Below are 13,506 nucleotides of genomic sequence, written 5' to 3'. Positions count from 1 at the left end.
TGTCTTGTTTGTTAAATTTGGAATTGTACCAAATAGGTGTGAGAGTGTCTGACTAATAATAATAATAATATTAATAATAATAATAATAATAATAATAATAATAATAATAATAATAATAATAATAATAATATGAAGCACAAACAACTGATCAAAAGAGAATTCTTTAACACTTAAATTTGTATTATTGACTATTATGTAGAAAATGGACAACACATTTCCAAAGCCATGATTTGTGTGTAGCTGTTTAATAAGCCCATTTCACAAGATAAATGTACACCTTCCAGCATATCTGCAAAGCATTTCTATAGGATAAAAGAAAAAAATCATATACAGTACACCAAAAGAGTTTGGATAATGCTTTTATTTGTATTATTCCCACCAAAAAAGAAAATGTAGTAACCCATTTAAAAAGTAACAGTATCCCATCAGAGAGATGCTTAACGTGACTGAGAATCCAGCCATGCTAGCAGCTGTGTGAGGTCACTCTTACACAGTGGTGCTCTGGTGTTAACATTTGTCAGCATGCTAAGAAAGTACTAGACAAAGTGTAATTTTGACAATGACTTGATTATGGCACTATACGAAAAGTTTAAAGAACAAAGTGATTACAATTTATCCACACGGGGTCATGAATGTGTGCACCACTCATGCTAACGTGGTTAAAAAACACTGTTCCCATCTAACAATAAATGCAATAACCCACATAAAATAAATGGAGAACATAAGAGAGCTTAACACTGAGGCTTAAAAATGTATAGTACTTTGGCTTTGTATTATAGGATGGGTGGCATTTTCACATTACTGCATTTCACATTATATTACCTAGGAAACAAATCATTAATGTTTTGTGTTCATGACCTAATTCAGTTTTCAATACCGTGCTCTCAATCTACTAATTCAGTTCTAACTAAAAAAAAGATCCAGCAGTGATAAACATGCCATTTTTAACAAATATAACATGTTTGACCTGAGTTACTGTAGAATGACAAAGCAGTCATGAGAAACAGTCCTAAAGTGTGTGTTTTTTAAACTATTTTTTTATCAGTGATACATTTAAGCCATTGTTCTAACAAGAGAGGAGTTAATTAGCTATAGCTAACACCATTAACACCAATCTTAAAATGAATAAACCAACACCTGTATAATTGATATTGCTTGGACTGCTCCAAAGAAAAAAAATGAAGTGAGGACACAGTTTTTGTAACATCTCTAACTAAAAGTCAAAAGTAAAAGCCCTGTAGTTTTATACCACATAACGCTCATTTGCAGAAATCGTTTTCTTTTTCACATCATCTGCTGATGTAAGTCCAAATGCAGTCCGTCTTCTCTTTCAGATTAGGTGTACATAGAAATGTACATCCACTGCAAATTAGAGAAGGGTAGATTGTTAATTCAATTCAATTCAATTTTATTTATGTAGTTTCCATAATCATAACACAAGTTATCTCATGAGACTTTCCATACAGAGCAGGTCTAGACTTTAATAATAATATTACCGACAGAGACCCAACAATTCCACCATGGGCAAGCACTTGGCAATGGTGGTGAGGAAAAACTTCCTTTTAACAGGCAGAAACCTCGAGCAGAACCAATCCCATTAGTGGACAGATCCACTAATTAATTAAATTTAGGTCCTTTAGGTTAACAGCATGATCATTTCATCAGAGAAAACTGTAAATGTTATATGAACATGCCACACCTTCTACAACAACTGACACACTTGGGAAAAAGAAACTAAATACTAAATAGAAAATAGAAAGCGACGTTTTTGCATCACTGTACAATTGCCAATCAGTTATTTCCTTTCATCTGTTTCAACAGGTGGGCAGGTTATGAATGAATACACATTTGAACATTTTAACACCTCTGATAAAGTTTTATTACCTCTTGTTCACGTAGTGTCATGATCGTTCCATCAGACAACTGTCTGAAGATTTCTGTTGGGAAAGACAAATACTTAGTCCAAAAACTGTGAAAGCACAACATGGGTCTGCCACATGTAATGACTCTCACCCCACTCAAGACCTCATACATGGAACAATGGTATGCTGCCAATTACTGCCAGTTACTGTAGGACACCCAATGGTACACTGGCATAATGAAACCTTTCTTTGATTTCCATTGCTAACCCAGAATTTAAATTTGACCATGTAATTTAATAATGGACACAAGATGAAAAATCAGGATGGTAATGGAGATTACAATTCATCCTGAGGGAAGTGTGTGCATCAAAATTTTGCTGAAAACCACAAATTTATTTATTTTTTGCTACATCTGCTTCTCCCTAACTACTGACTCACAATTATCATGGCAACACCTGCTGCTGTGTTCCCTTCTCCTCACACCTTTACACCCAGAGCCTGACAGTCTTGCATATTAATTTCTCTGTTGTTCTTTTCCTGCCCACTAGCAGTCGCCGTTTCCTGCTCAATGCCTGACACAGTCACCTCACTACCATGCTGCATCTCATTACCTGCCTAAATACAGAAGGAAACACTGTTTTACTTATAGAGTTCCCACAAGTCTGTGTTTGGGTTCAAGTTAGACAGAAAACAGACAAAACTCAAAGCACAAGAACAAAAATTCTAGAAAAGTATTTATTATAAAGTATAGCATTAATTTCACCTTAAGCATTATTTGTCTACTGTTATCAGCTGTCTAGATTTACTTACTGTTCATGTATTCGAAGCGAAGCATTAGATTGATGAAGTTCTCCAGTGTTATGACTCCAGAGGAAGAACCATAGCGCAGGGCCATCAGATTCAGCATTTCATCACTGATCGTTTTTCCTGACCAACACATAGGGTCAAAAGTTTAGATGTTATTTATTTTAGGAATGCAACTAACTATTGTTTTCATTATCAACTTATCTGCAGATTATTTTTTATTTCTTTCAGAACTGTCATGATTTACTGTGACGACAATAGCACAGTCCCATTGTTAATGTTGCCCCACTGCTTTTCCTACTATAACATGTCATGTCTGCTGTGATAAAAAGGTTTACTGTGCTCCTCCTATTCGCATTTGGATAAATTAAAGCACAAAGTGCCTGGAATCTGTTCAGGAAATTAAGCATTCATCATCACTGTGTCAATAATCCAGTGGTTCTCAAACTTTATTTGACATGCCCCCATTTAGAAGCCGAAACAATTCACGCCCCCTCAAAACATTTGTATCAATCATGTGATCAAAATCCTCTGCCACAAACCTAGGTGTTACCTACTCTCACTTAAGGAACTTTGCAAAAATATATCCTGTTATTTAGTTTCATTAGATGAAAATGGTTGTGCCTTCCTGATTAGATGACTGTAATTCTAATTGTAACATCTATTATACATTTTTTTAAAGAAAGTAGCTTTCTGAATACATCTGCATAGTCATATTGGTACACAATCAGTGCACAGTCCACATAAAAAAAGGTGTATTTTCATTCTAGCTGAAAAAAAACTCCTAAAATATCAGTCTGGCTCTAGTTTAATACGGCCCCCTACTGTAGGTACACTATTGTCTTAAACATTACTTAACCATTCCTGGAACATGTTTAATCTTGTGTACTGCAACAAAAGTTTTTTTTTTCATACACAAAAAAGTGATTCATCAGGTGACCTTTTCCTTAAGAAGGACACTAAATGCACAACTTTTACTTATTACATTTTTGTTTTGGTACTTTAGAATACCAAGTAATACTTCCACAGCTGAGGTACACATTGTATATCTGGCATTTTGATCATAGTATTGCTTTTTCATGGTCTGGTTGTATCCTTTCCTCTATTGTTTCCTGTTTCATCTCTCTGAGTGTTAGTGCCCTGTTTTTCTATCTGTTTGTGTTTGTGTCTGTCTGGGCATAGCTTCCAATCAGCCACCTCTGTGCTGCAACCTGCATACTTGTATCTTATCCATGAATCAGGACGCTGCAGTATATCTGCACTAAAGTCTCTTCTACGGTATGTTGTTTTACTTGTCTTTACTATTTACTCGTCAGCAAACCTCCAGCTAAGTTTAGTCTGCCTGCCAGCCTCTGTCTCTAGATATACTCACTTGCCTTCAACCCACCATTTATTTGAATGAACACTTTTCAACCTTTGTTTTGGGCTCTGTTTTTGGGTCCTGGTCTGACAAACCCGAATGTCAACATCAAAAATGTTGTAAACAAACAATTACAAAGAAGGTTTGGCAAGGTTTTGCATTTCCTGTTCTGTCTACACCAGTCGTTAGCTTTAAAAGGGGTAAATCCCAGGATGGTTCAGTTATGTCTGGACCACAAAGAAGTGGAGCAGACTGTAGATCACTCACCAGAAAGGAAAATGAGGGAGTTGAATACTGTTATAAAACTATGAATTTGTGGGATTTGTGTTTGTGCATGCAATGTAAATAAGTATATGGATTTAGGTCATTTACCTCATGCAAGTTTGTGCAAGTCCTCATCTTTATCTTGCACACTAGGTATTCTGTGTCTGCATACATGTTTTTCTGAAAACTAATAAAAAAGTAGTAATAATAAAAATAATTGGTTGATGGTCTACCTGAGGCCATGATTGCATTTCTGAGCTCCATCAGTGACAGTGTTCCTGTTTGTGAAATGTCGGTGAGGAAGAAAATGTCCTGGTTGGAGAGAAAAAAACAGGAAAATCTTTGTGATCTAAAGCAGGGTGAACTCTAAACCCTTTACCACCAGTTGATTTACTGTGAAATTTGTAACCTTTTCTTTGTTCCTTTTACCTTGTATATGACGATCTTCTTCCAGAGACGAACAAATTCCTCACTATTTAGTTTGCCAGTGATTGACGTCTAACCCAACATTAAGGTATTAAAGCAGCTTATGTTGCAGCATGTCTCTGAACTGTTCATTCATTTGTGAAAAAACATCTAAAAGGGCAAGCAGGTTTTGGCATGTACTCTACTTATGTGGTTCAAAGATAGAGATTTCCCTCTAAATGCAAATTCAGCAGCAACATATATAGTTCACTGGTTCACATGACATGACATGGGAGGATACATCCATCAGAGCAACCATGCTGCGACAGGCATCAATGGTGAAGCCTCCAGATTTCAAGTTTCCTAAATTAAAACAGAACAGAACATTTGGCCTAAACCCAGCAACATAACAGTGCTACACAAGATTAATATATTATATATGTATTCTTTGGATCATATCCTCAAGCCTGTTGGAGTTCTTTGGTCCAAACCTTTTAGGATGTTATCATTTAGAAGACTCTGGAGCTGCTCAGCATCTACCTCTTCATACTGGGAAAGAAATTAAAGCAAGGAAGGTATGTTTAGCTCATTATCATAATCATGGTTACACAGTGGCCAATAATAGCATCCTATACCTTATGGGTTTCACATATGTCACCAAGTGTAGTTAAAAGACTATAAAACATGTTTCTAATATGATTCTATAAAATAATATTTAAAATTATGTTACAATGGAGCAGTAACAGTGAAGAAGAAAAGACATAAAACAGCAGCAAAAAGAGCAATACAATTCAATACTCGAAATACAACATAGACATGAATGTTTATTAAAAAGACATGTAAAGTCCAGTCATTTTATACGCTGGATTGGGATTCTGGAATCTGTACAGCATGTACTTTGCTTAGCATAGCTCAAAAACTGGTTTGCCTGGTTCTGTCCTGCATCTCTAACACTCACTAGCACGTTATGTCTTGTTCTGTGCCAGATTTCTTGGTTCAGACAAGTATCTACCTTGATTGTATGCTGGTGGAGGCTACAACAAGGTGTATCTGTATGTTTTCCAAAATGTTGAAGTATTGCTTTAATGTCAGACTCAGATATTTTTGTCTGTTAAGATAACTGTGTCAATTCGGACTATTATAGAGCTATAAATTCTTGCCATGACTTTGTATAGAGACATGTTGGTCTCAGTCCAGTCATAGTTTACAATGTTCACAACTTGTGTGATGTCCCAACATCTAGAAACAAGAAGGTAAACAAAGGTGGCTTAACTATGTTCATGGGGGAACACTATGAGCTTCCACTGAGCAACATTGTGGAACACAAAAAAAAAAAGTTGATGTTCCACTATGCTAGTTTAAGTGATCACTCGCCTGATGTCCACTTTTCTTCCAGATGCACTACATTAATTAGGTTATGTGTATTATAAAGTTAATAATGTGTAGTCTGAATCCAGTATAAGACACACAAATTACCTTGTCGGAGAATTGACGGAAGAAGGTTCTCTTGTTCTCATCATCCCCTCCTTCTCCACTTGGTGTGTGCTGCAAAAGATTGATTACTTTTTTCTCCAGATGAATTGATACATTGGGCAATATGCATGTGTCATGCTATCAATGCAACCAAAAGAGCAAATATGTACTACAATAACAAAATTAACAGTATTTTAAAGTCTTGCACACCTGTTCCCCTTCCCTATGTTCGTGACCACCACCAGAATTCTCACTGCAGAAAGACAAGAGACATGAGAACATTACTTGTGTACAGTAACATACATGATTACTTTTGTCAGTAATGAGCAGCATAAGGGCTTATGATATAAATCTTTTTGGGGGTCCCTTAACCGTTGTTCACTGTCTTACCAGGAGTTTGATGTACAGTATTCCACTTTGTTTTCTGTGTTGAGTGGACAGACTGGTTCAGGACGTGCTAATTAGTTAGCTGCGAGTTACTTACTGGATGTGGGTCTCTGACTTGGAGAGGATGGTCAGGATGAAGGAGGCTGTCTCATTGGGATTGAAGGTGGACGGCACAATCAGGTATTCACCAGGCTCCAGTGTTATGAACTCCATCACCTCACGTGAGTTCAGGTAGGTTTTGGTTTGGGCCACAGGTGCATGGCTGCTGAAGAAAGAGGCTGGGAACTTCCCCCTATGTCCCGCGTACTGTAATACCAATAATACATAGAAATTAAAGTTTTATGCATTTCATATCAATCTGTATGGCAGAACAGTGTAGTTGAGTAGTCGGCTAAAAATGTTACTTACTTGTCCAGTCAGCTTGAAAGAAATTGAAGGAGAATGAGTTGATGTTAGGGGAAAAAACAGAATTATAAGTGAAATCATGACAATATGAAAGCATGTAAATAATGCAAATAAAAAAATATGAAATTTAATGATCACTTATATGTATGCTTTAAAATGTGTTTAGGTGCTTATGAAAAAGAAAGCACATACTACCGGTGACATTAGCCAAAAAATGTAAATATATTCATCCACCATGATGACACAGAATGGTTGAGTTGAGCACTCAGTCATTTTTTTTATTTTCATTTCATTTTACTAGTCCTCACAGTCCTCACACTGTGACATAAACAATAACATTTAACATTTACCTCAAACACAGAGAATCCAATGTGAAGATTTTGGACCAGGCGTCTGTTCCTCTTGTCAGGCTTTTGCATGAGAGACACCAGCATGTTTTTTTCCCCTTGTTTTGAGGAACATTCATCGAGTAATTTTTCAATCCTGATGCGATACTGTGGATTAGTCCAGAAGCTCTCTGGAAGTCAAAGAAGCAAAGACTTTTAAACATATTAACATTTTTTTTCTGCTTGCAGCCAGTTCATCCATTCTTGGCAAATTCTTTCTCGTTATGGAGACTTGTGTGTGCACTGGAATAATTCTAGACATTCAAAGAGATGTCATCAAATAATAAACAGATCATTTTTTTAAAACCAATTTTAAATGAGTCCATTAAATTATATCATTTCATTTGCAAATGAATAGTCCCATTTTCTTATTCCGTCGTAAATTAAATGAATAATTAATCTTAAATGGAATTACAACATTAATCTTTAACAGGCTTTCAAATTTAAAAGTGTGTTTTGGGAACGCTTGTTTTGAGCATTATTAAATTGATATATCTATAAAGCTATTATGAATTGATTAAATTAGCATTCCAATTATGCATGAATAAAGTAACAAAGAGAAGGGAAAAAAAGCATTAAACACTAAAAAACTTTTATCCTCCAGACTACATATATTGCTTATATACTATTACCTCTATTATTCATGCATCCTCCAGCAGTGGTCCCTGCAACCCATCTGCCCTCATAGAAGGAGGTCTTCCAATGGCACGAAGAGCTTCCATCAAGGAAGTCAGGACACAGGCAGCAGATGTCAAGGTCCGAGTAGAACCTACAGAAGTCCTCCAGGGTCATCCTGTCGACATCAGAGATAAATTTAGGTAACACATTCACTTGATCTATCCAAGAAAAAATTGTTATTCTGTATTAATCAGTTGAGGTAAGACATGCAAGCGCGATCTAGTCTACGTATGTACCTGATAAAATACATTGAACTTTTCAGATACAAACTAGCCTTTAATCATTTTAAATATACATATTATATAATCAGTTTTAGGTTTTAATGCATTTTTACACAACTAATTATTGCTTAAATAAAAAAAGAGTAAAAATAAATTTTTGTTTTCAAGTTGCTACGCTGCATTTGTTTTAGTTTGTTAAAACATTTTGCATTTGGTAATTTTAGAAATGAGATTTGTCAAATTATGATTTCTCTATGCTTACCAAAACTCCCCATTGTCACACACAGAAAGGCACAACTCACGATCTTGGCGACTCACAGTTTGCCACAAAGATGACCTTTAGATACAATTTGTCAATAAAGGAAGAGGAGAGACAGTATTGTTAGAAAATTGTGATTTTTAAACTATATTTTAGCTCAACGTGTTTTTATTTTTGCATGCTAAGCACACTAAGGAAGTTGTGAATAGAGATATCCCTAGCTGTCTTACTCTCTTGACTTTTTCACAAACTGGTTTTCAGTCAAAGCAAGTGAGGTTTTGTAAAATAAGCAAATACCACATGTTGACATTTTATTAAGGGAATATTTGTTCTGCTTTTATCTGACCTTTTTACCAAACAACAGAAGTTATGTCGAGACTCATCTGGTACAAACTTGATGACTGTATGAGACACCAGCATGAGCTAAATATGCCAATATAATATATATATAATAATATAATTTTTCTTGTCTGCTGGTTATTTGGATTTAGGTTTAGGTAAGTAATTATTTAGTTCAGATTAGAAAACTAAGACACTTTAGTGAGCTAAAGTGAAAAGCAAGGGGCAACTTTCTTGGCTGTGAAGCCAACATAGAAGTGCCCAAAGCTGCAGTTCCTCGAACAGCCACTTGAGGTAGTTCCAGAACATTATTGTCATAGGCCCCCATAATAAAATGCCTTACTTTACAGCACAAATAAACATGTTTACAGCCTGGTACAAAATAAAGTTTGCAGTACAGACCAAACAGTTTTGGTCTGTACTGCAAACTTCTGTTTATGATAACTGTTCTGAGGCTGCAGAGCAGGCTTACTTAGCCTACATTTAGGACCGGTCAAACCTTGCTGTTGTTTCATTCTTAACTAGCAAAACTAGTGCTGTTATAATAACAAGCAGGTTATGACTCTAAGAAAACAATAGAAAGGCTTGTCATGACTCATTCCCAAATGTCAACAAACCCCTCATACTGGATTTACAAAGACATACCACTGTAGAGATTAAGAAGCTGACACACTTTTTTAACAAAGCATTATTCAAAAAAAAAAAAAAAACTGCCTGTCATTAGAAATAAATGTCTCCTTTCCCCTGAGGCAGCAAATCAAGTCACAAAGTCACAGTCATGGCCTTCTAACCGATCACTCCAGTTTCCATTCCACTCTCCTTGGCCCCATGGGTTCCACAAACGCACCAGGCTTACTGCTTGCCCTCCGCTCATCACCTGACCAACAGTTACCAGAGAAAACACAATTTTTATTTAGGCCTATTTAAGGCCTCTATTATCCTGAAACTTGTTTTTTGAAAGCTTAAAAACCCTGACTACTAATACAACTTTAAACATCACTGAATTAATTAATATTGTATGTTGCAGTGACCTGATGACACATGTAATCCTTCACCTGTTTCACACCCGTGACAGCGTAGGCATGGCCTTCAACCAATCCATTTGGTAGTACAGTGTTGGCAGATGTCTCCTAAAGGTGAAAATCATGTGAAAACTGTGACAGCTGCATCGACCGCGCCCTCTCACCACATTATTTCAGCGTTTAACATTTAACTTGCCTCAAGCACTTAACCTTTACATTTAGGGAGAGGCTGTTTTTTTCTCACTGTTCATGAAAGGAGCATGTAATTTCCTGAACTCATGCATGAGTTGCGACCTTTTAAGAGTCTATGGAGTCACTTAGGGGTAAAAGATTGAAAGATTATGATTAATAAGCCACCAGTGGACTAATATCCTTTGCAAACAGACGTCAGAAAGTAAACTAATTGTTTTAACCATACCTTTTATCCTCAGTATTTCCACTGTTTTGTCTTCCAAAAATCCGAAAAATGTCAACAGGGTTAAAGTGGGCCAGGAGAGGAGAGACAAGTGAAGTGAATGCCAAGGGGTCAGGGGTTAATGGTCCTTGGTCCTTGTTTATTTCAGTTTTGCTGTGTTTTAATGTTTTGCATGTAGTTTGTTTTCTTCCTATGACCCCTGAATTTGTACACAGATTTACTGATCGGCAGTGATCAAGAAGATGAGCATCAGGTCTTTTGGACAAGACAGACACTCCAAAGAGTTTCAGCAGAAGGCAAAAAGAACTAGCTTTTGTGTGGTATATTGGTGCTTACCCCCTTTGGTGTACCACAACCCATCAGTGACTTGGATTGGCCAGCTCTGTACATCATTTCCCACAGGTGTGGAGGAGGTTCTGACAGCTGGACACATATGTGAACACCACCAGTGAAGTCCACCAAAGCCTCAGCAGGAGTTCCAGCAATCATGTCTGAGTATGAACCACACACCCTGACACAAATGGGAAATCACTTACACAGATGCAAAAATAAAGACAGACCTCACTCTGATATAATGCTTTTTATGACTGAGAACAGTTTTTCCATACTTGGCATAGGCTTTCTCCAGCAAAGCAGGCCAGAACTCATTTGGGTCTTTGGAGTGAACGAAGAGTAGTCTGTCATTGATTGTTGGTAGTTTGTCATCAATGACAACATCCACCCACCTTCCAAATCTCCAGAACTAAGTTTTTGAGAAATAAGAGAAAAGGAAGGGTTTATAGCAAAATATGTACCTTTTTTTAGAAGAGCAGACTTTTAGACAAATATTCAGTGAGTGTTGTTTTACCCGGAAGTGGAACAGCCCACAGTACTGCTCATCAAAGTCTTGGTCTTGAGGAACAACTTGCTGAAGGATGTGGTCCTGGAATGTCAGAGCTCCGATAGACGCAAGAAACCAACAGTTTCCTGAGTAAATAAAAAGGTCTTTAAGTTACCAGAAAGGTGTACTAAGCAGACAAAGGTGTGAGTGGTATCTTCTGACATATAGCTCTCTGTTTTCTGCCCATTGTCTGCACTCAGATCTGGAAAACCAATTTATGTATTATGAATGAAGGTTTTCCTACCAATAATGCCTTGACCAAAGTCAAACCTGGACATCCCATCAACAGAAAAACATGGATTGGGAGCAATTTTCTGAAACAGAAGAATTGTTCATAACACAGAATTTGTTATGGTGTTTGGTTTTGTATTAGCCTAACTGGTAGATAACACTATATCAATACACTATATAATGGCTTGCTTAGCTCTGTCAGGTTTGTCTTTGACCTTTTGATGTTTAAAAATACATACATAAAAGCAATATTTTTATATTAATAGACCAAATAGATCAGTGATGTTAGGAGAAAGAGCTGGCAATATTATTTAGCATTCAGTGATCTGAAGTAACAATCTCACTTTATAGAAACTCTACTGAAGACTAGGACAACTCACACATTTGTTTAACTATGAACATTTAGTGTGATATGGGATCACATCTGCACCAAGACACTCACCGGTGGTCTCTTCCATACCACTCTTGTCACGTCTTCAGGATCCAATACATCTTTACCGATGGACACCCTGTCAGGGGGGAACACATCGTCGATGTACCTTACCCGGTTGATGATACAATACTGTTTCAACATCTGGAAGTCTTGGTTGAAAAGCTTCTCAGGGTTGGCAACAGTCCCAAAACCATCTTTCTTGTGCCGTGCATTAATGATGTTCATACACACACCTGGTGGAGGCATCGTTGCAGTGTTTGAGCTCTATTAAGAAAAGAAAATCTTAAATATTTGCTTTTTTTCCTCTGGCAGTTTCTAAAAAGCAGAATTGGACTGTGTAAAGAGAGAAAAATAAGGTCTCTGCATAAGTCAGCTGTGGTTACTGTGAGCAATTTCAGTGGATTCTGGATTGGATTCTGTTTAGCATGGGACACTGGTATTAGAAAATTAGTATTGGTATTAGTGCAGTTGGATTTTGATATCACCTTTTCTTCTTCTTCTGTATGTATACTGATCTACCTCTGTACATCTACCACTTTCACCACACATACACTCACACACACACACATACACACACCAAGCCTGCTCAGCATCTGTAGTTTTATGTAAACATTACTTTGTAACATTACTTTATACTATAAACTTATCACTTGAACGCCACAAAATAATTCATTATGTAGGAAACCACAGTATCATATTGTTGCTCTTGTCCACACAGTGCCAGACTGTCTAACTTTGGCTACCATGGTAGATTCACATGAATGACTGAGGAGGTAAAAGAGGAGGTGAGATCCATCCACTGAGTGTTCATGGCAGGTAAGGTAAAATACATGGTAAATGGACTATACTTATGGGATTTTTCTGGACCACAAATAACAAAATAAAATTTGTTAATCACAGCAGTAATGTAACCATGCACAGTAATTTTTTTTTTTTAATCTCAAATGTAACATTGATTACACCAGAATAGAAACTGAACCAGCAACTATTACAATACTACAAGTTAAACTATAAGACAGTGTGTCTGTTTTGAAATGTTACTTGCAAATGAAGAGTTTTATCTTACCTAACCAGCACAGGAAAGTTGAATATGAGTGGCTCAGTAAGTATGAAAGTAGAAGTTTTTTTGTCTATAATACGCCTGAGGCTACTCCTGTCAGCATGGGATGTTCCTTTATGAAAGTCCTTCGTGCACTGTCAGACCAATAGAGAGAAAGATTGTGCAAGAACAGGGTGTATCCATAAATATTACACTCTAATTAGACTTCTTTGAAAAAAACAAACAAAACAGACTGTGTGTGCTGACCTGACCTGTTCAAATGGTGTATTGTCACAAGGCTAATGCACACTGACAGACAAACAGTCACATGCACATTCAGGTGTATAGTATTTGGTCTTTGCAGGATGAAACCCTAACACAGGAAGAACATGCAAACTCTTTCACACTGATATACAGTGCAAACCAGCATGGTATAAGTGATAAAAAAAAAGTTTGCTCCGCAATGTGTGATGCAGTTTAAGCAACATGTTGGAACTTGATTGTTGTCAGTTAAGCACATAATAGCTGGATTCGGTGGAATCAAAACATTTGAGAACACAAACAATAAAGTTGCATGTCAAACCTTTTATCTGATGATCTGTAATTATAATTTTTTCCAAGTACAAGATCACTTTCTGTTCTT

General features: G+C 36.7%; 1 protein-coding gene across 1 annotated transcript; it reads right to left on the bottom strand.

Moving 5' to 3' along the window:
- Positions 1 to 343: 343 nt before the first annotated feature.
- LOC104939929 (calpain-1 catalytic subunit) lies at positions 344 to 13,083 on the bottom strand. The gene is made up of 22 exons (XM_010756471.3): positions 12,891 to 13,083; positions 11,834 to 12,088; positions 11,405 to 11,474; positions 11,128 to 11,246; positions 10,889 to 11,022; positions 10,617 to 10,791; positions 9,899 to 9,973; positions 9,635 to 9,720; positions 8,508 to 8,582; positions 7,979 to 8,139; positions 7,311 to 7,477; positions 6,964 to 6,975; positions 6,653 to 6,861; positions 6,379 to 6,421; positions 6,172 to 6,240; positions 5,187 to 5,244; positions 4,997 to 5,058; positions 4,720 to 4,788; positions 4,524 to 4,602; positions 2,673 to 2,789; positions 1,885 to 1,937; positions 344 to 1,362 (listed from the first exon to the last, which is right to left on the bottom strand). Exons 2-22 carry the CDS (start codon positions 12,068 to 12,070, stop codon positions 1,336 to 1,338), a joined length of 2,097 nt encoding a protein of 698 aa, XP_010754773.3. The 5' UTR covers positions 12,071 to 12,088; positions 12,891 to 13,083; the 3' UTR covers positions 344 to 1,335.
- Between the last annotated feature and the right edge of the window lie 423 nt (positions 13,084 to 13,506).

This window comes from Larimichthys crocea, chromosome XXIV, assembly GCF_000972845.2.
Source record: "Larimichthys crocea isolate SSNF chromosome XXIV, L_crocea_2.0, whole genome shotgun sequence".
Lineage (NCBI taxonomy): Eukaryota > Metazoa > Chordata > Actinopteri > Sciaenidae > Larimichthys > Larimichthys crocea.
The sequence above is the reverse complement of the archived record's forward strand: the minus strand, read 5'-3'. Positions and strand labels throughout refer to the sequence as shown.

Bases quoted from the DNA above. Each gene is read 5' to 3' on its own strand.
- LOC104939929 (XM_010756471.3), bottom strand. From the start codon at position 12,070: ATGCCTCCACCAGGTGTGTGTATGAACATCATTAATGCACGGCACAAG. The intron at 9,974-10,616 runs GTAAGCACCAAT...TTTCACCTTTAG, and splicing joins GTTGTGGTACACCAAAGGGG to GAGACATCTGCCAACACTGT. The intron at 1,363-1,884 runs GTAATAAAACTT...TCTAATTTGCAG, and splicing joins TGACACTACGTGAACAAGAG to TGGATGTACATTTCTATGTA.